At 36.9% G+C, this 21,908-nt stretch overlaps 1 protein-coding gene across 2 annotated transcripts; it reads right to left on the bottom strand.

Annotated features, from left to right (window-relative positions):
- Positions 1–711: 711 nt before the first annotated feature.
- LOC110692013 (ATP-dependent Clp protease proteolytic subunit 2, mitochondrial-like) lies at positions 712–9,401 on the bottom strand. 2 transcript variants are annotated; one of them, XM_021869006.1, is made up of 3 exons: positions 8,875–9,401; positions 7,542–7,969; positions 712–1,026 (listed from the first exon to the last, which is right to left on the bottom strand). In XM_021869006.1, exons 1-2 carry the CDS (start codon positions 9,182–9,184, stop codon positions 7,542–7,544), a joined length of 738 nt encoding a protein of 245 aa, XP_021724698.1. In that variant the 5' UTR covers positions 9,185–9,401; the 3' UTR covers positions 712–1,026. The 2 variants fall into 2 exon arrangements, with proteins under 2 accessions (XP_021724698.1, XP_021724697.1); XM_021869005.1 differs by having other exon boundaries at positions 7,537–7,969; positions 8,875–9,398.
- Positions 9,402–21,908: the final 12,507 nt, after the last annotated feature.

Here is a 21,908-nt window from a genome sequence, read left to right as displayed (position 1 = left end):
AAGCATCACGGTATCTGAAATCAAATCAAATATTAACTCAATTGCCAGCGTCTGCCTAATTTTGTATTTAATTCTAAGCCAGCAGCGTGTGGATTACGTGCAATCACGCAATTTAGACAATCAATCGCAATTGTCTATAATGTTATAACGACAAAGTTAAACATGAATTAATCCAACCACTGACGTACTGGTTATTTTAAACATGTTAATGGTCAAAGTTACTTCTCAACCGGTAAAACCAACTTTACCCTCAAACTCTACTCAATGGGAGTTAATGAGTTATGGGACTCAAGTGACCTGGCTATAAAAATTGATTCAGGGAAGACTCGGGTTGGAAATTGGCCTAGCCTCACCCCTCACCTAGCCAGGTCCGTTGAGAGGAATCATATGATGGTTGCGCTCCCAAGCATCCAAGTCGATTAAGTAGGGCTAGATTAACTCTAATACGACATATAATGAATGATATAATGGCGAGGTTCACAGAACACTAAAAACACACTCTAATTATATCTAGAGGTCCGTCACAGAGCCCAGAAAAACAACACGAACATCACGAAATGTTGCTTTTCCTAAGTCGACGAAGAGTGGATATGGTATTCTTAATTTCCTGATAAACCAGAGTATAAAACTCAGAGATTCACCACTTTAGCTCACCAATTGCCAGCACGAACGACGCAATCTTATAAGCCCTTTTGATATGCACAAGTAAAGGACAGTAATGAATAATGATGGCTATGTTACTATGAAAAGAATCATCCAAGAACACTTCCAGAGTGACAGATACACTGTAAGTTCCATAAAATGAAATGGAGAAGGCAAAAAATACACAGCTGAAAGTATTCAACAAATGTATAAGCGCCTGCCATGTTCAATGATTGCTCTATCCGGGGCTTATCAATACGCATAAATCTCAATTCAGCAACAATCAACGAAAGCTGCTCTCCAAACTTCAACATCTACCACAGTGATGTTCAACCATTATTCATCTACTATGTTAGAAGAAACGTTTCTCTCACAATTGACCATCTGCCAGCAGAAATAAAAACCTTAAGACATCATATTATGCAATTATATAACTACGACAAGGTAAATACACACGCACACACAACCAAATAAAAGAAAGGGAAAAAATAAAGCATGTTACAGACAAGTCACCATCAATAGGCAAGGGTGGAGAACATGAAATCAACAATATTTGATTTAAAATGTTTCAGATATGATTAAAAAAAATTTTTAAGAAATCAGGTCAAAACAATATGCCAATCCCCGCATTGAAACTTTCTAACACATGAAACACAAAATTTAATTTTATACAGATAAACTATTCACCCTAAGATACAACTGTATCTTTCATGGCTAATGCATCCTTGGGCTTAAATAAAAAACAAAAACAGTGATGGTATACAGAATATTCCACTACTCACCAACACTTGTGTAATGAACTAGTCCAAGGGGAAGGGGTAGGTGTAACAGCGTAAGCAATGCATAATCAGTTGTTAGAATAAGCATTTAGGGGAAGCTAGTCAGTAAGTTAGACAAAGAAATGCTATGTAAAGAGAAGAATAGCGAGAAACATGAAGAATAATATTATTGAAAGTTTTCTTTAGTTTTATTTTACACTTCGGGAGAGAACAACCATCTCAAAAGCTTGTATTGTCTTTTAATCCAGCTTTTAATCATAACTTCTGGTAAAATCTCCAGCAGTTTTAAATACTTATTTTAGACTCCAAAACAAATAGAAAGACAAACTTATGATGGCTAGACATGGAAATGGGTTACATATTATAGAACCATGCTACTAATGGTTGGTCAATCATGAAGAGTTCCAGTGTTACATGGACTCTTCATTTTACCTAAGTATCCATGTCGGACCCTCGACACTCGGACATGGGTATGACGCTTGGACACTTCACTTTTGGTTCAAAAATCATTGATTTTTTCCACAAAATAGCCGAGTCGGACGCTTGGACACATACCCATGTCATACATGGGTACCCGAGTCCATGTAACATAGATGAACTAAAATTAAACAAGTGAGAAATAAAAACCACTTATTCTAACAGCAATTTTAATAGAAGGTTATATAAAGAACGGTGATGAAGGAAGGGGGCAGTACACATATTGCACTTACCATACAAGATCACTAACATAATCGTAATCATCACCTACAACATTATACCAGATACTCAGATAGTTCATAGCCCTTAGGTTGCCTGATACTTTGTTTTCTGAATCAAAAGTGGCACATTTTGTATGTTTAGGAGGTAATCATGGATCAGAGAGAAATTAACCATACCTACCTCAAAGCACATGACTGATAGAGAGGTTTAAATGACTAGTGCAAAAGATCTTAAATCACAGAGAGCATTGCTTCTATTGATTTTTGTGCTTATAAGGTGAATCCTGCTTCCTGCCGGTCAAACAGATATACTAAATCTACTACAAAGCACAAGGCTAGTAGTCTGTGGAGTTACAGTCACAGTACCTCAGCTACTGGGTTGGAAGTAATATGTGGTAAAGACAACTTAGAAGATAGGGTTGTTAGGTCCCAATGCCAGCACCATCCAAAACATGCTACACAACTTCAATTCTTCAAGTGGTTGTATTTGGCTACTAGGAGATGAAGATAAAGTAGAGTTGCCAATTTAGGACAGCAATTACCTTAATCAGCTCAATAGTTAAGTACGGAAAGCTGAAGTTAAAGCGCAAGGTGCACTCATGCGAAAAGGGTCCTTGGAAAACTAAGAGCAAGGTGCAAGATGAAGGCATGCACTTCACATATGCGAGGCACATTTATTCCTTTTTGTGTGTGTGTGGTGTGTGTGGGGAGTGTAATTTCAGTATATGACCCACATTTCAAGTAAATGTTAAGACATATGTGAAAGAAAATGAATAAATAAAAATTAAAAAGAGTATAAATATTAAAATACAAGTCCACTGCATGGGAAACAAAAATTGAAAAAACACTGACCACTCAAAACTTTATATTTTTCAGCAAGTGAGCTAGAAAGAATTTGAAACAACAGAGAAACAAAGAGAAAGAGCGAAGAGGAATAATCTGCCAACCTAAAAAGGATGACCAGCGATGGCCACCAGAGGTAAAATGACCAACTACGGTCACAAAAAACACTCACCAACAATCGCAGTCACGTTGTTATGTGACCAGTGAGCAATGACCTCCAATTTGATATAATAGTAAATTAGGATAATGTTACCAAATCAGGGCAGTTGATTTAGCGTCCAAATGGAAGCAATTCCATCAAGGGCTTTGGATCAAATTAGGATCTTAAAGATGGGTAAACTTCATCCTGAGAAATTATAATTAAAGTCAGTAATTTACTTAGGGCTTCTACCCCTCTTTGCCTCTACTCTAAAGCTACCAACGCGCTGCACCAGGAGACATGTGCATTGTGCCAAGGTATGTCAGATGAGTCTACTAAGCCTACGTGAGCCTTTTTCCTAGCATATTAGGGGGCATATGTTACTTGGATTCGCGTGCTTATGTTAAACACAATTATTGTTTTTGGTCCAAAATATAGTGGTGTGTGCCCATACTCCATACTAAATTACTCATGTCGGGGTGTCAAAAATACAACATGGTTTCTTAAGAATTGAGATGAAATGAAGAATCAGATTACAGAGCATTGACACTTTTCAAAATTAAGAACACAAGAAAAAGATGTTAGAATTTGTAGGTCTGTGAGCTCTGATGACAGATGACGACACTTGCCTTGTGTGTTAGTGTGTCATAGTCAGCCTGAGACAGTTACCCCAATTAGTATTTGAATGCAGCTTCAGTCAGGAAATGTGTTGTGGTATGCAGCCCATGCTTATTTTTTTTTTTCTGAGTTTGCAATTTAAGAGCATTAGAAAGACATAAGGAGGGACTAAAGAAGCACAGAAGATCTAAGGTTAAGCGTGGAGTCATCCTAGCTGCTGTAGTTAAGCATGAGAGAAAAGGCAAGGTTGATGTACCACGTTATGTCTTTAGTGAGAAAAATCGAATCTGGTTGGCACCTTACTTTTCTTGTGGACTAGAGCTCTTAGTAGGGGTAGGCCGGATAGTAATCGCCACTTGACATTTATTTTCTTGGCAATGATGAGTATAACACTATATTGTAAGTCAAATCTTGGTGAAAATCCACAGAATCCTTCATTGCTTCTCCTCGCCCGGGCCAAAAATTAGTTATCACCACAACGAAAAACATTTCATTTACTGAACCACTCTCTGTCGTTTCGTAGGTTTTTACGGGCAATCTTTAAAAAAAAAATAATAAAAAAAAAAAAAAAAGGATCTTGATAATCAAACCACTCTCAGTATATTTCAGGCATAATACAGAGATAATGCTTCCCTACTGATAGCAAATTTAACTCACAGCTGGTTTATAATAATCATTCCCCTAATGCCCACGGCCTCAAGGATTTGGTTCATAATTCTCACTTTGTGAAGTTTAAAAATAATGAAAAGGAGAGAAAGAGATATAATTGCAAGTTTGGTATATATGGAATTTTTCGAGAGCATTTGGAGTGCCACATAAGCGAGCATTAAAATTTTATAGATGAGAAAAGAGATTTATAGTTTACTTAAGAATTTAAAAAATTTAAGTGTCAAATAAGTAATAACCAACAAATGAGATCGGAGATTTTAAAAATTCAAAATTATCATTTATTGATATAGGAAGTAATAATCAACAAATGAGATTAGGGATTTAAATTGAATTAGAATAAATAAAAAGTGCCTTTTTTTAGAAAGAAATAATCCATAGAGATCACAAGATATACAGAATGTTAGATGTAAAAAAAAAATTTAAAAAAAAAAAGTGCAAGCATAGGCTTAAATCTAGTTTTTATATTACTCTACACCAAAGACACACCTACATCCCAAGCCTGCTTTTCCAAACAAAATCTTTATATACTACTCAATGTGAGAGCACAACCATGTCAAGGAGGAAGGTGTGGGTTGATGCTGTTAGAGAATGGGGTTTTCAACAATGGCATTGAATCAATGACAATTCTAATTTCATATTGTTTCTACTTTGGTGGGTAATCAGTCTTCACAATAAGTAAAAATAAATGAATAAATAAAAACTTGAAGCAAGTAGGCACTTTTCAGGGAAAAAGGATTCATTTAAACTGAATTTCAAATTAAGATCTCATCAAAAGAATCAAACTTCCATTGAAGAGGAGCGAATGAAAGGACGTATTCCAACCCCAGGATGTGAAGTGTTGACATCGAGAAGCAACTGAAGAGTAAAACTATTTTTAAGTTACATAGGCAGCAATAACCTCACCCACTCATTCAAAGAAAGATTTAGAAATCAATAAACATGGAAATAAAAAAAATAAAAAATAAATAAAAAATAAAAAAGAGTTAAAGTGAAAATCTTCCACTTCTATAATCAGCCACACACAGAAGAACTCCAAGCTAAGGATAAAAACACCCGCGATCTCCAGTCTGTATGTCCTAAGAGGCTAAGATAGCAGAAAGCAACACATTCTTCTCTCCTCTCTAAAAGTATGAAATTCATCTCCATTTGTACATGGTTATGCTCTTCAGTGTCTTTTAAATATATCTCATTATTACTTATCATTAAATATGATAATCATCAAGCAACAGCCTACAAAGCATGCTCAAAGCCTTTGCTAATATCAGACTACCCACAGTTCAAAGCCGGTGATAATGGTTTGGGCTGTAATCAATCCAGCCAAGTAGCCAACAGCAACTATCTTTCTCCTGGTATTTCCATAGATGACTTATTGCCCTCAGCCCCTCAGGCCTCACCCACAAAATTCCTTTATCACAGAATAGGCAAAGGCTCATATGCCCGCAATTTAGAGAACTGACCAACATGACAGAATGAGAGCACATGGAAACGTGATATGAAGCAAGTAAGGCAGCACTAACAAGGGGTGCAGGGTGCTTCAGAAGAAGGCATGAATTTGTACGCAGTTATACAATATCCCACTATGGATCACGAATAAACAATGAAAAGTGGATGTAATCTACTGCTACCAAAGAAAATGGGGAAAGAGTTAAGTTGCAAATGTATTGCAAAAAATTCAAAGAGTCAATTAATAAACAGCACGAAAAACAATCAACTTCCAAACACAACATTAAAACTTTGAAAGTACAAGTATACAACCTCCTTTGCAGTTTGCACCAGTAAGTTTTATTCCTAAACCCAAAATATTTCTTTCTACTAAAATACCATCCCTATGATCAATCTCTCTTGTAATGATAGAGCACCGTGTATTATAGTCTGCCAGTCTATTATCCCACATTGGAAACTCAGCCAGAGAAATTACCCTGCCTTTACAAAAGGACTACAAACAGTCATCGGTCACAAAATAAGTGAGGTAACAACACTTGAGATGTTCCAAATTAGTTAAACATTTGTCAAGAGGACACAGTTAGGGTTAACAAAATCACACACCTTGACATTCGAGGGGTTGTTTTATACTTCCTCCATTTCTTTTTAGTTGCAACACCTTCCTTTTTTGGAAATTGTCAACACTTTCCATTTTTGACATTTCTTTCTCTCTATCTCTCTCCTACCCACATGGGCCCCTCTTATTTTTTTCTCTCTATCTCTCTCCTTTTCAAAAATTGCCAAGGAGACCGTGAAAATAAAAGTGTTGCAACTAAAAAAAACTGAGGAAGTACATTGAAACAGTTATAACTGATTGAATGTAGAGAGATTTAAAGAGCTTCATATGTTTTGTAGATAATTTCAAGTTGCCACTGTATCCCATTCTTTGATGTTGCAACTGAGTGGAGTTAGCTTAATTCCACGTTCTCTCAGTTGATGTTGCAGGAAGCTAGTTACATTATATACTACTAGAGTTCATGTTAACTCCAGGGTACTCTTTCAGAAAATTAAAAAAAAAAAAAAAAAAAAAAAAAAAAAAAAACCTCCAGGGGACATGTGGTGACAGGTATGGAAGAAAAAGTTGGAACTATATTGGTCACTAAGATCGGCCAAGAGAATGGCTTTTAAAAATGTGGCACTTCTGCAAACAAAATGAGCGGAGAAGGGTATGACAATTTAATGGTTGACATTCACCTCATTAGAATTTCAGTATGAGCCACCTATGCCAATACAGGATCTAAGTACAATAAGCCACATACAAAAATGACTTTCCCTTCTAAAACCCTATTGCAGGAATCCCCCAGGATAATCAAAGCCCAGCCATGACCCTATTTTTCCCTACCCATCTCCCCTTTCCCAACCCCATGAGAATCAACACCATGCCATGCCACTTAGAAGGGAGATGGAAGCAGAAACTGTGATTTGTCTCCTGATTTTCCTGCAGTACCTCTCAGCTACAGTGATATTCACCCTACACATATCATAAGTTTGAAATGCACAAGTATTGACATAAAAGTGAAAATAAAAGCTTAGACATCAAAAGCAAAGAAAAAGTTCAGCATTTGCAGATAATAGAGTGCATATAGTATGCTAATAAACAGTCCACTTCAACAGAATACAAAAATTAATCACTAGAGCAACAAGTGGTGGTGTGAATGACACATACCTCACCTATGTATCCTTCTTTGAACCTTTGTCTTTGTCTTCAGCACCAACAGCATCACTTACCAAAGCTATGGGTCTCTCATTAATGACTTCATCTATAATCCCAAATTCTTTAGCCTCTTCTGGTGTCATAAAGTAATCTCTATCCATGTATTTTTGAATAATGTCAACAGATTGCCCTGTATGCTTAGAGTACAATGCATTCAATGAATCCCAGACACGGACAATTTGTTTTGTGTGAATAGTCATATCTTTTGCTTGCCCACTGTAACCACCAGATGGCTGATGGATCATAACTGTTGCGTTTGGGAGTGACCTTCTCTCACCCTTGGTACCCGCTGACAATAGAAGAGAAGCCATCGATGCAGCCTGTCCTAAACAAATGGTATTGATTGGAGAACGGATGTACTGCATTGTATCATAAATTGCAAGACCTGTATTTCAGAGAGATAATGGCGTGGTGTCAATCAACACGATGGCTGAAGATGGTAAGTGAGTAAACAACTACAAGAACTCACCAGCACAATTTAAATTTTCTCCCTTGTCAGGATACACATACAGCCATACACTCCTTCCAGAAATAAATGTCACATACTCGCATAATTTTAACTCCAGAGATGACATGATTTCCTAGAGGACCCTTTATAGCACATGTATCAATCCCAGTTTATCTCAGTCTCTCTCGCTCTCTCACACACACACACCACTCACCATCGATCATTCCAAATATGTTCATTTTGAGACATTGTGACTGACAATTTCAAGATGGCCTAGAACCCTATATACGACTATTACTTCTAGTCGGAGAAAGTAGTTACTATTTAGGAAGCATTAGGTAACCTCTAAAGAAACTTACAAGGGAGATTCTGCACCACCCCCTTCTTCCAGCATAAGAGACTACACGCACGAACACACACTACACTCACACATACACAGTCCCACTTTTCATGTAGTTTCTTCCACTAGAGCATAATTTGAGAAATTCCAAGTTCTCGTCTAAAATACAACAGGAATTCCAAGTTCACCTATGTATATGAAAATTAAACCAAAACACTAGAGAACAAAATGAACTTTAAAATAGATAAAATCATTCACAACAACCATATCCTCATGAAACAAAAGGAGAGCTTAAAAATAACAAAAACCCAGGTAGAAAAACAGATTATATAGAAATTACATGAATTTCCACAAAAATTCACATGCATTTCTGCAATTAAACCAAATGAACTGCTAAAATTACCAAAATTAGTAAAAATCAACAAACACCCACATCATAAAAAACAACAAAATTTCAGAAAACCAAAGAAGAAAAAAAAAAAGTATGAGTGAGAAAACTAACCGGCAGTAACAGCGCCACCGGGTGAATTGAGGTACATGTGAATAGGCTTAGAGGGGTTTTCAGATTCAAGGTATAGAAGCTGAGCAACCACAACATGAGCAGTATCATCGGCGATGGGGCCATTGATGCAGATGATGCGCTCCTTAAGGAGACGAGAGAAGATATCATAGGCTCTCTCTCCTCGAGAAGAGTGCTCAATCACCATTGGAATAAGGCTGTATGCTCGGCATTTTTGAGAAATCAACCCATTTGAGAACGACAACTGTGATGAGCGCAGTGAAAGGCCCTTGGTTATGGCGCTCCGCAGCATCTTTGTCGCTCAGATTTGAGGAGAGAGGAAAGGTTTCTGGAATTGGACGAAGAAATGAGGGGAGGGTTTACTGGTTTTAGTTGAGAATTGTTCGAGACTGCGAATACACGCATCGGCTACAATAACGTAGAGTTGAGCACGGGTTGAGTCGCACTTCCGAAGGATTGAGCTAGAAAGGCAAGTCGATTGGGTATGGGGTCATAGGGATATGGTTTAGGGCGGGTTAGGTTGAATTTGGCTCTCATCTATTTCAATTAGGTAAGCATGTGCGGCAGTTTGGTAGTAAAGATAAGAATAAAAAACGAATTGAGTGATGGGATGGGGTGTAGATGTAAAAATTAAGTGTGTACGTGTGGGGTCTACTATATCTTATCTCTTGCCACGCCTTTTCCCATTTCATAATTGTTGTATAAAATTTATTTATTGTTCACACCGATTATCATATACGGAGTACTAAAAGTTACAGTACTAATTTTTTTATACAATGTAATAGTTGACTGGTTAGGTGAAAGTGTGAAACTACTCAAGATTTTGTGAGGTGAAATAAAGGATGGGTAGAATAGGTATGAGGTGGTATGATACCCACATTTATGGAAAGTCAAGGATACTTTTATTTATGTACTTGATAAAGCAAAGATGGATTAGAGTTTTTTTCCTACAAAATAAGTGGTGAAATAGATATTAATATGAAACTGTTAAGTGGATGGGAGAGTGAATATGTTCGCGACGTGAAAAGATGTGTTATACTCCCCATTCTTTTTTGTTCTACCCGCTTTCCGTTTTAGGTCATTCTTTCGGGTTCTACCTACTTTACTTTATTCTACTTATGTCATACTCCTTTTACCATCTTACCTTTTCAACCCCACAACAATTATACTTTTAGATACTTTTTCTCATACTTTATTCACCCAAGCTAAGAGACGCACACAACGCGTGCATGTGCCATATAAGTAATTTATCAAGCCCGATTATCTGGGTTTTTTCCCACAATATTATCTCCTTAATTATTCTAATAAAAAAAAATATTAGTGATTTTAAAAATTGTTGATTAAAAACAATAAAAAAAATGTTATTAAAAAAAATGTGTTGATGATGTATGTAGGCTAAATAATAAAATTTGACTTCCTTCAAAAAAATTTAAGTAGAAAAGACGGATTTTTTTTATTTGAACAAATATGGTAGTTTTTTTAAAAGGATGGTAGTTTTTTTATAAAAAAAATAAATAAAATGAGAGAGGTATTTTGGGAAAGTGCTGCCATGCGAAATTAGTCTGGGAATCCAGCCCAATGTGGGATGTCATTCGTGAAAGATCAGATGAGTGCTTCTCTATTTCTCTTCCGGATTTGGTTGATCAATTGTCTAAGCAAGATTTGTCCCTGCTAGCAGCCTTAGCTTGGTCTGTTTGGACAAGCCAAGATTCTTGTGCATCTTCGAGAACCCAGCCCACGATTCTTGTGCTTTGGCAGTGAACTTCACGAAATATGTTCTGGATTATAATGTGTATGCAGCACGAGTTTTTGGCAGATCAGTGAGCAAGAAGGTTCTGTCTGCCAGCAGCTGGACAGCTCCTCCGAATGGTGTTGTTAAGATCAACACCGACGCTGCCTTACTGCCTAATAAATCCGTGGGTTTAGGCGTGGTGGCTCGTGATAGTGTTGGGTGTATATTGTTTACTGCTGTGAGGAAGAGAACAGGCTACTGGGACCCTGGTGTAACACCCCCAAAATTCGGGTCTTTGTAAAACGATAAGAGTAACCTTTTTATCTTTCAAAACCAACCATCAAACCTTGGGAGTGTTACTGCTACACTTAGAGGTGGCCAGTGGGCCGGATTGGACCCAGCCCACCCTAACTCGCACGGCTGGTGGGTCACGTGGGTCCGACCCGGTTTCAATCCGGCACAGCCGGCACAGCTCGGATTTAATCCGGGTTGTGTCGTGGGTCCAAAATTTTCGACACAACCCATTTCAACCCAGCTCAGTTTAACCCGTTTGATTCGACCCAAATCGCACAACCCGTTTTGACTCATTTAATTCGACACACCTAGCCCGTGAACCCACCTAACCCGACCCACCTGGCACAACCCAGCCCGCACGGCCCACCCGCACGAATGACCCACCCAACCCGCACGAGCCAACCCACCTAACCCGCACGCATGACCCACCCAACCCGCACGCATGACCCACCCAACCCGTACGGCCGGCACAACCCGCACGGCCCGCACAACCCGCACGGCCCGCACAGCCCGCACAATTCGCACGACCCGCACAGCCCGCACAATTCGCACGACCCGCACGGCCTAACATCCATTTTAAAAAAAAACGGCTAGTTTTTTGTATCTAACGGCTAGTTTTTTGTATCTAACGGCTAGTTTTTTTAAGTGTATGATCATCCATTCTATTTTTCCTATAAATACCAATTCCATTTCACTCAAATTTCCACACAAATTCAAGCTTTCTTTCTCTCTTACTTAAAAATTCTTATTGTTCTCAAATTCTCAAGTGTTATATAGAGTTATATTTTTGTTAAAAAAAATCTCCTTAATATTATTATTAGTATTCTTAAGATTCTAAAAAAAAAAAGTTCTTCTCCATATTATAATTAGTAATCATACAAAAAAAAAATGAGCTCAAGAGGAGGAATGGGAAGGAGTCAAAGTGGTGGTCGAAGTGGTAGCCAAAGGAGTGGTGGTGCAAATTTTTCGTATGAAATTAATACGGAAAATTTAAACCAATTTGTCAATGAATATGGAGATTATGGTTTAGGAGATAGGCAAAATATTCAAACGTCTCCACCACAATATTTCTCCCACGAGTCCCACCAATCATCAAGTTCAACTATGCCACCTCCATCGCAACCAACATCTCAATCTTCATCTCAAGGTAATTTCTAATTAATTTTTATTGTTATGAATATTTAAAAAAACTATTATTAATGATTATAAAGTTAGTTTAGTTTCCAATTTTCTATGATTTACAATTAGTTAATTACCATGAAAAATGCGTTTAAATAAGTATAATTAAAATATTTAAAATTTAAAAGCTTATTTTCATGAATAGCATTTAAAAATTAATTTTAATAATTTGATTTATGAAAGGTGGTGGCGGTGAAAGTAGAGGTCGAGCACATTTTTCTTGGGTGTGGAAACATTTTGAACGAGTTGAGGTCACACCCCCGGGATGGCAACCTGGTCAACCAAAGAGGTTCACGTGTACATGCCTAGTTTGCAAGGCGCTAGGTGCAAATGTCAAGTCATATAATTGGAAAACGGGAGATGGAACCGGAACCTTGAGTCGGCATTTGCAAAATAAACACGACTTGTTCGAAAATGGCCCCCGTCCTTCGGGGGGTGGCGTCCAAACACAATTGGGTGGATACATGAACCAACCCGGCGGAGGTACACCTTTCATTTATAATAAAGATAGAATGATTGATGAAATGAGTACTTTAGTTATTGCTAATGAATACCCTTTTAGTTACGGTGAAAATGCAAACGTTGAGCATTTTAATAAAGTTGCATTACAACCTGCATTTACTCGTGTCCCCCGAAATACCCTAAGACGTTATACACAAACTTCTTATTATAAGTATAGGAGTGGTTTGATTGAATTATTTCGTACTTTTGATGGTCGTGTTAGTTTTACAAGTGATACATGGACTTCTAGTTTTGGCGAACCTTTTCTTTGCATTACTGCTCATTGGGTGGATGATGATTGGTTTATTCAAAAACGTATACTATGTTTTCAAGCTATGGAAGAAAGGCATACCGGTTTTAACATCAAAGTTCGTATTTTGGATTGTTTAAAAGAATTTCACTTGAATAATAAAGTTTTTTCTTTGTCTCTTGATAATGCAACTGCAAACACAAAGTGTATTGACTATTTGAAAAATGACTCCGAGTTGAATTTGTTGTTGGGTGGTAGTCTCTTGCATGTTAGATGTTGTGCTCATATTTTGAATTTGTCTGTTCAAGAGGGTCTCGCTGAGTTGCAACCATTGCTAAACCCAATTAGAACAGTTATAAAATGGATTAGGATTACTCAGTCAGTTTAGAAGAAAGTACATAGCTATGTGTAAAGAGAGAGGTCTTAAGAAAAGACAATGGCCTATTGATACCCCTACCCGTTGGAATTCTACTTTCAAGTTGTTGAGTGATGCTATAAAGTATCGTGATATTTTGACCCAACTTTACAATGAGACTCGTGTTGATCCTACTGAGTTAATAGCCGAAAGTCATTGGACTAATGCTTCTTTTGTTCGTGATGTTTTAAATGCTTTTGATAGTGCAACTCATATTTTCTCTTATATTTATGAGCCTAACGTTCATTTAGTCATAATTGAGTGTGTTAAAGTTGTTCACACCATCGAAGAGCATATGAAGATTGATGGACTTCGTCCCGTTCTTGATAGCATGAAACGTAAGTGGCATACTTATTTTAGTGAATTTCCAATCATTTATGGAATTGCTGCTATTCTTGACCCCGGTGTCAAAGCTGAAGGTTTGGAAAATCTTTTAGAATTTTATTATACAAGTTTAAGTATCGATTATGATGTTAGTGAATATATTAACAAATGCAAATCTGTTTTGGGAGACCTTTATGATCATTATGCATCTATTTATGGTTTTGATTTGGCAACACCAACTACTACTAGCACTTTCGATTCTAGATTTGGTTTTCTTGATAAAGTTATGAAAAAAAAAACACAAAGCATCTACATCATTCTCATCATCATCTTCTTCAACACTTGCTATTAATGATTATTTGTCATATCAACATGAGACCAACAACAACTTTCAAATTATAAAATGGTGGCAAGAACATAAAAAAAGTTTTCCTATATTGGCGAGAATTGCAAAAGATATACTTGCAGTTCCCGCTTCATCTGTTGCTTCCGAGTCTGCTTTTAGTGCAGGTAGAAGAGTGTTAGATGAAAAAAGATCTCGCTTAACTCCGGAAAGCATTCAAATTTGTGTTTGTAAGAAAGATTGGGATCAAGGTGAAAGAAGAACTCAAGGTTTAAAGGAAGACGAAGACGATGAAGATGATCCTGTGATGATATTGGAGTCGTCAACGGATGATGCAGCTTCCGGGGATGATGATGCAACAAACATGGGTGGCTAGAAAAGTCTAAATCAGGTACGCTAAGAACTACGTGGGCTTTGATTCTTTCGGGATACGTAGGCAACTTATTTTTCGAAAATTACAATTTAATTGCAAAATTAAATTTTAGTTTTCTAAAGATAGGTCCAAGCTCCCCCCCCCCCAAATTTCAAAAGAAGTACAATATAAGAACTACGCTGGCTTTGATTCCTTATTTTATAATATAAGGATACGTAGGCATCTTAATTAAGAGCAAGCCATCAAATTGTTAATTTTGTAAAAATTAAAACACCACACAACCCACCCGACCCTAACCCACGAACCCACCCGACCCTAACCCACAAACCCACCCGACCCTAACCCACCTAACCCACAAACCCACCCGACCCTAACCCACTAACCCACCCGACCCTAACCCACCTAACCCACAAACCCACCCGACCCTAACCCACTAACCCACCCTTCGACCCACCCTAACTCACTAACCCACCTTGACCCGTCTAACCCACGAACCTAGCTCGACCCACCCATGACCCGTCTAACCCACAAACCCAGCTCGACCCACCCACGATCCGTCTAACCCACAAACCCAGCTCGACCCACCCACGACTCGTCTAACCCACGAACCTAACCCTGGTGTGTCCAACTTCTCCGACCCAACCCACGACCCGGCCCACCCTACCCTACGTGTGTCGTGCCGTGTGTCATGAAACCCCAACCCACGACCCACCTAACCCTAACCCAGCTCGCACGACTCGCACGGTGGACACCTCTAGCTACACTTATTTTCCATAGAAAATAAATGCAAAGCAAAACGAAATACCATTTTATAACTAAGTGATCTAAGTGGCGACAAGAATAAAATAGTCATTACATCCAAGCTGTAAAACACTTTACAAACATTAATTTAAAAAGGAAAATAAATAAGTTTAGAATTAAACTAATTGTCTTAGCTACGTGATAAATCTAACGTCTCCTCACACGTAACCGAGTACCCTTTTTACCAACCTGCAAAATAAATCAAAAACAAGAAAAGAGAGAAAACTCCCAAAATCAGATAAACTGAGTAATTCCAACTCCATCCCGTAAAATAAATAATTTTAGTTCGAAAGGCATTTTATACAACACAATTTTATCGACATTATAATAATAAGTCAAAATCAAATTGTCACATGAAATTTATTACTTTAGTTAAGAAAGGGAAAGAGAACGCCAGTAAGCCGGGACTAGTCCCTGTCACCACCTACTTCACAGAGGGTCGCGCGTAACCCCCAAATGGCCATAAATTAAACAGAATGTCCCTAGTGTGCACACCCCTCACTAATAGCCATTGATTAGGAGGAAGACTAAACGGCAATATACGTCAATTTAAACCAACTAGTAGCAACCATAACCACTAGTGGGCAACCTGTTCTTCACCCTTTCGGGTTTCATTTCCCTTCTTAATTTAATGTATATTTTAATAGTTTAAATTGTCCGATCACATTGCACTCGAGTATTGCACAAATCAATTTAATCCCAAGTAACAACGTTTTAATTTCAGCATTAGTAGAACATAGTCATTTTACATGACATACTAGTTACACTCGTTTCCCAATAGGTCTTGGAGACCATCAATCACAAATAATCAATCATCCAATTCCAAAAACTCATACGATACCAAATAATCAAATTTTCGAAAATACTATACTAGTACACAATTATAGAAAACTAGTATATAATATGATTCCATAATATCATACGGGACACATCCATCACATATAATTACGTAAGCACATGTTGACACATAATATTTCAAAACAATTTCCTAACGGGATTCTAAAGATGATGGACATCGAAAATTACCTTGAGTTACGCGTAAACCTCAAGGTAAGTAACCTCCGAAACGTTCACCTAGTAGCCTCCGTCTACAAATAAACTAATAATTAAATTAGTCCTACTCGTCACAAAGCTATACAATACTCACGTGGGTTAGTAAGTCAGTGTACTATTTTTTATTTTTTTGTGTATAAATAAAACACTACTTTATAATAAAATTGGAGAAAAGACAATTTATAAAACAATGTTCTCATTAGATACTAGGGTAGGCTATTTTATTTGAGGTAATCCTAACATAGTGCTTTACAAGCACATTCCACGAGACCCCCAGTAGAGTAGTAGTCTTCTTCTTCCTTTCATCCAAGGTTAGGATATTTCCATGGCCTTTTTCTTGTAAATTATTCAGATCGAGATTTTCAAGAGTTATCAAGGAGGATGGGCTCGAGAATTTTAAACGGGTAAGACATAAAAAAAATAGAGGGAAAGGTGAATTTGCCAAAATAAACCAAATTTATCTCATATGAGAATCATGGTGATGAATTATTGCTTACCGGTCGAAAATCAAGGTTGGGGATAACAATTGCTGATGACTTGAGAAATAATTGAAAAAAAAGTGGGTTTTCTTTTGTACGGTAAGCAACTTGGTATTTTGAGGTGTATATATAATGTAGGGTATTTAGGGATTTATTTCTCTGGAAGGTTCAAAAGATAGAACTCAAAATAGATCGAGTTTGGTAGTACTGGCTCAACTCCAAAAGATAAAACCAATCACCCCTCTTTTCTCTTTCTCTCGTTTATTTCTTTTTTTTTTTTAAAATAGCACTTATTATATCATATCCGTAGAAATTGAGTTGTGCACTTTGCAAATAAAACTACAACTGTACATGCATCATATTGATGCAAATTATGCAAAGTTCTAATTTTTTATATATATATATATATATATATATATATATATATATATATATATATTAACAGAAAATATTAACTTGAAAATAATTACCATTTTTTTTTAAATACTAGAAAAAATCATTTACTAAAATATACTCAAAATTTTCGGGGTATTACACCTGGAGTAGCGGAGGCTGCAACGTTGTGCTTTGGTGTGGAGGTGGCGAATAGGCTGGGTCATAACGCAATTTGGTTAGAAAGTGACGCTATGATTTCTGTCCAGTCTATTGTTTCTAAGAGGAAAGGCCATAGTTATTTCTTTGCTTTTGTGGAACGCATTTTATGTATTGTTTCTTTCTTTTCTTTCTTCTTCTGTAGTCATGTGTCAAGAAGTGGTAATGCCTTTGCCCACCTAATTGCTAGGTCTTGCCCTTCGGACACTATGGAGCATGTACGTTTTGCACCTTTCTCGGAAAGCTTTTTAACGCTTGCGGGTTTGGATATTAATACATAAATGCTCCCTGCTTTCTTTCAAAAAAAAAAACCACCTTTTTACATTTTCTCTCTTATTTTTTCTAATTGACTCAATGTGTGTTTTTAAAATTATCAATGATCCTTTTTTATCGAGAAAATACAAGTATCTCTTCTTGATATACATTCAATGTATCTCAAGAGGTTAAAGTAGTATTTTCAACTAATAAAATAGGGACAAAAATGTAGTTTCACTTTCTCTTTCCCATTTTTTTCCATGCACATCCATTCCTCTATTTTTTTCTCTCTCTCCGTAAGTACCTCCATTCAGTGGCGTATCTTCATACCTTTTCTTTTAGGGGTCGATAAATTCTAAGATAGAATGTACGTAGTATTAAAACAAGTCTAAAATTAAATAAAGTTACTTATTATGATAAACATAAAAATACATTTCTCCCATACTTGTACTTTAAATATGGTAACAATTAGACATTCCACTATTCACACACCTATTGTTGATCATTAATTGAGAATTATACATGAGAAATACATAGTCATGTACGAATTTATTAGAATAATCTATTTTCAGATTATTTTCAAACCATTAGCAATGATGTCTCAATATATATCTTTAAATTATCTATTTAAAATTTTTTCTTACTAATATAAAATTAAGTGCACTAATGATTTATTAATGATTTGTAAGGTTACTTTTGTCAACTTAAGTTTGAGTACTCAAACTAATTAAATGAAATTTCAATTTTGTGCCAAAAAACATGTAAAAGATATATATGAAATTTTAATCTTTTGACCTTTGATGTCAATTGGCATGCATTAGATTCTATTAATAACAAAAATTCCTGTAATCCCCCACATTTTTAGAATAAATTATTATATATTTCTTTATTATCTAAATAAATATTTTATTTCGTTTTCATTAAATAAATTATTTTATGCAAAATTTATTTGAACTTTATTAAATTAATAAGCACTAATCTAATTTAAATTCTCTTTTTCTATACACCAACATATTTTATCAATGGTGTTAGTAGCACAAATATAAATAGAGAGAGCTTAAACTCTCATCTAAGCTCAATCTACAAATTTCTACTCCCACTTAACATTGGAAACCAAGCCCACATGCACATTTAAAAACCCCCCAAAACCCTTAAATTCTTCCCCCTCATTCACGTCGATTTCATCTCACTGCTTCCCCATCCTTCTTGCTTTTCACGATCAAGCAAGAGAAAAAAAAAAAGAAGCTGCCATACCTGCTGCCGCTCGCTGCTGCCCGTCCAGACCACCACCAGCCCCGCCGCTGCTGGTTTTGCCTCTCTTCTCCCTTCCTCCTTCCTTGTTTCTCCTTTTTCCTTATTATTATTAAAGATTGTTATTTTAATTTATATTGCTAGGTTAAATTACTTTAATCATGTTTAAATTTCTTAAAAGCATGAGAACTTATCAAGTTTATAAATTATGATATGTAGTTTAAATTTTCAGATTACATAATTTGTGAAATTAGGGTTTTAAACTTGATTATTTAGGGATTTTAGGGCTAAATTCGTGTTAGGGGATTGGACTAACCCTATGTTGATTATATTAGCATATAATTTTTATTGTTAGTATTAAAATTAATTTTCAGATTTGAATTTGTTTATTTTAGGGTTTAAGTTGTGAAATTTGAAGGTTTGATTGAGTTTTTATGAAACTAATTTAGCATATAATTTTTATTGTTAGTATTAAAATTAATTTTCAGATTTGAATTTGTTTATTTTAGGGTTTAATTTGTGAAATTTGAAGGTTTGATTGAGTTTTTATGAAACTAATTGAATTCTAATTATATATTTCAAGTTTAGATTGTTATATTCATACATTCTATTATTAAATTAAATTTCTAGATTTTTAGTCTTGGTTTTAAAGGTTTTAAATCATGGTTTTATGATGGATTTTTAGGTTTTTAACCTACTAACCTACTACATAATGATTATTTCAAGTAGAGATGTCTATGAGGTTGTTTTATAATCTTAAACTAAATTTTCAGATTATTTTCCTTACTTTAAAGTTGCTGGAATTTCATGTTATAAGCTATATTTTCATGATTTTAACATATAAACTTATAGTTGAACTATTAAATTATTAATTTTGACTATTGTGAATAATTTAAAGGCATTATTTCAATGGTTTAAGGGGTTTTAAAGTAGTATTGCTGTAAATTATATTGCTTGGGTATTGATTGAATTATTGTTGTTTGGTTTAGGAGAGGACTTCGTAGAGGGCGATTTCTAGTTCCTAAAGTGGCCAACCAACTCGTTTACTCAAGGTACGTACAAGGATACAAGAAAACCTTGACTTTAGGAGCATGTTTAAGGATTTGGAAAATTTAGAATCATGTTAGGGAAACTTGTGGATTGGTTGAAATTGTATGGTATTGAGTTTGATTGGTGATTAATGTGATGATTGGTTTTGATTCATGTATGAGAAATGCGTATTGATTTATCTTGTAAGTATTATTTATGCATTAACTTGCAAGATGAGCTAAGAGGCAAAGGTACATAAATATGTGGAATGAATTATCTTATTACTCGTTCATGTTTATGGAATGGAATGAGTAAAGGGAGAATTAAAGTTTTATAAGACGAGTTTGAGGATTTGAGATGCCTTATGCACTTAAGGTTTTTATACACCGAGGTAGTTAAAGGATTTAATAAGAAAATTTCTTGTCACTGATAAATCAAGAATTGAATTGGAAATTTGAATTGCTTGAAGGATTAATATTTGATTGGTTGCATTGTTTTTCATTTGAGTCATCACCAAGTTTAAACTTGTAAATCACGTAAAGTGCAAGATGATTGAGCAATAAAACTCTGGATCTATGCACATCTAGAGTAATGACAAACAGGGGTTGGGGTACACGGGGTATTAGCCGTGCACTTTTGTAGAGGTCGTCTGATCTACGAGTCTCTTGTTTTCAAATACTTTTTAAAACTATAAGGAGTTGGATGAGATCTCATATGTTTTGGGGTTTTTTGATGTGTCCTGCGGGAGAGTTACAATTCCAAGAATGCCCTTCGATTGCCTGTACCTGCAAAACCACGAAGACTCCGGTTGGATGGAGCTCCGCCTCCGACGATCAAGTCAGTGATGTACGGGAGGAAGAAAATGCGTAAAAGGGTAAAGTTACTTCTCGCGTAATGGGAGAAATCCGCAATTAATATTGCTCGGTTTTGGTGTAAGTGTATTGAATGCAATTGCATGCAAGTGAGTATATATTCCATGCCCCATTAATGAGGATTCTCCCACTATTTATAGTGGGGAGCATTGGTTCCCTATTTAGGGTTCCTAGGACACGTGTCAGCAGGGGATTGGAGCCTGCAGACCAATGGCAAGGTGCCACGTGTCGCTCAGCCATTGGGCCACGCGGCTGGGGTAATTTTACCCCAAACATTTGCCCCTCTCGGGTGCTGACGTGGCCACGCGGCTGGGGTAATTTTACCCCAAAGCAGAAGGGGAAGGGTTGCGCCCCTTCACCTTCCGGGACAAACCCTATAAATAGGGGAGGAAGCACTCAAGAGCTCATTTACAAACTTCGTGAGTTTTCTTGAATTTTGAGAGCATCCGGCTTTTAAGAGCATCCGGTACTTGAAATTTAGAGCACACGGAGATTTGATAGTTTACAAGCAGCCGGTTTTCAGAACGCCTATGAAGTAGTAAGCAAGCAAAAGATTTTCGAGAGGGCACCCCAGAGAACCCAGCCGTAATCTTCAAACCATCTGTGTCTTCGCAAGCATCCCCGAGAAATTTCTTGAGGTTTTCAACACTCTACTCTAGGTACCGTCTCTATTCTTTCTCGCTTTTCCATGTATTTCCGTTTGCGTCTTTTGCTTGCATTTTTGTTTACAAGTCCCATAAGTAGATGGACCCTTTATACCCATACCCGGACCATAGTTGTGAACTCAGCCGGTCAATTAGTACGGCTGAGTCTAGAACTGGATCTGACGCCTCTAATCTTTGGAATTTCCCCTTTTCAACGCATGTATCGACCGACTCCATGTCTGTGCAGGACACCATGGCCAGAATTAGGGGAACAACTATGGACCCCAATTACAGAGGCGGAGACTCAAACGAGTTATCGCCTGAAAATCAAGGTCCAGACGGGGAGGTTAGAGAACCATCCGGCGGTACCCCTGCCACTCCAAGCGATAGAATTCTAGGCTCCTACAACGAGGAGACCTCTCCGGATGAGGAGGCTGAGCAGCCAGAAGCTGCCAATGAGGCTCCCAACTCCCCATCCGGCTCCGATGACGGTCGGGTTGAAAGCAGTAGCTCCAGATACTTAACCGTGTCAGAGGATAGTGAGGAGGCGGAGAGGCCTTCGTGGCAAAGCCGAAACGACCCTCTCATGATCGCCTTCTCCTTGAAGGACCGCGCCCTCATGCGGTCTTC

This window comes from Chenopodium quinoa, unplaced genomic scaffold (assembly GCF_001683475.1).
Source record: "Chenopodium quinoa cultivar QQ74 unplaced genomic scaffold, ASM168347v1, whole genome shotgun sequence".
In the NCBI taxonomy this organism is placed as follows: Eukaryota; Viridiplantae; Streptophyta; class Magnoliopsida; order Caryophyllales; family Amaranthaceae; genus Chenopodium; species Chenopodium quinoa.
The sequence above is the reverse complement of the archived record's forward strand: the minus strand, read 5'-3'. Positions and strand labels throughout refer to the sequence as shown.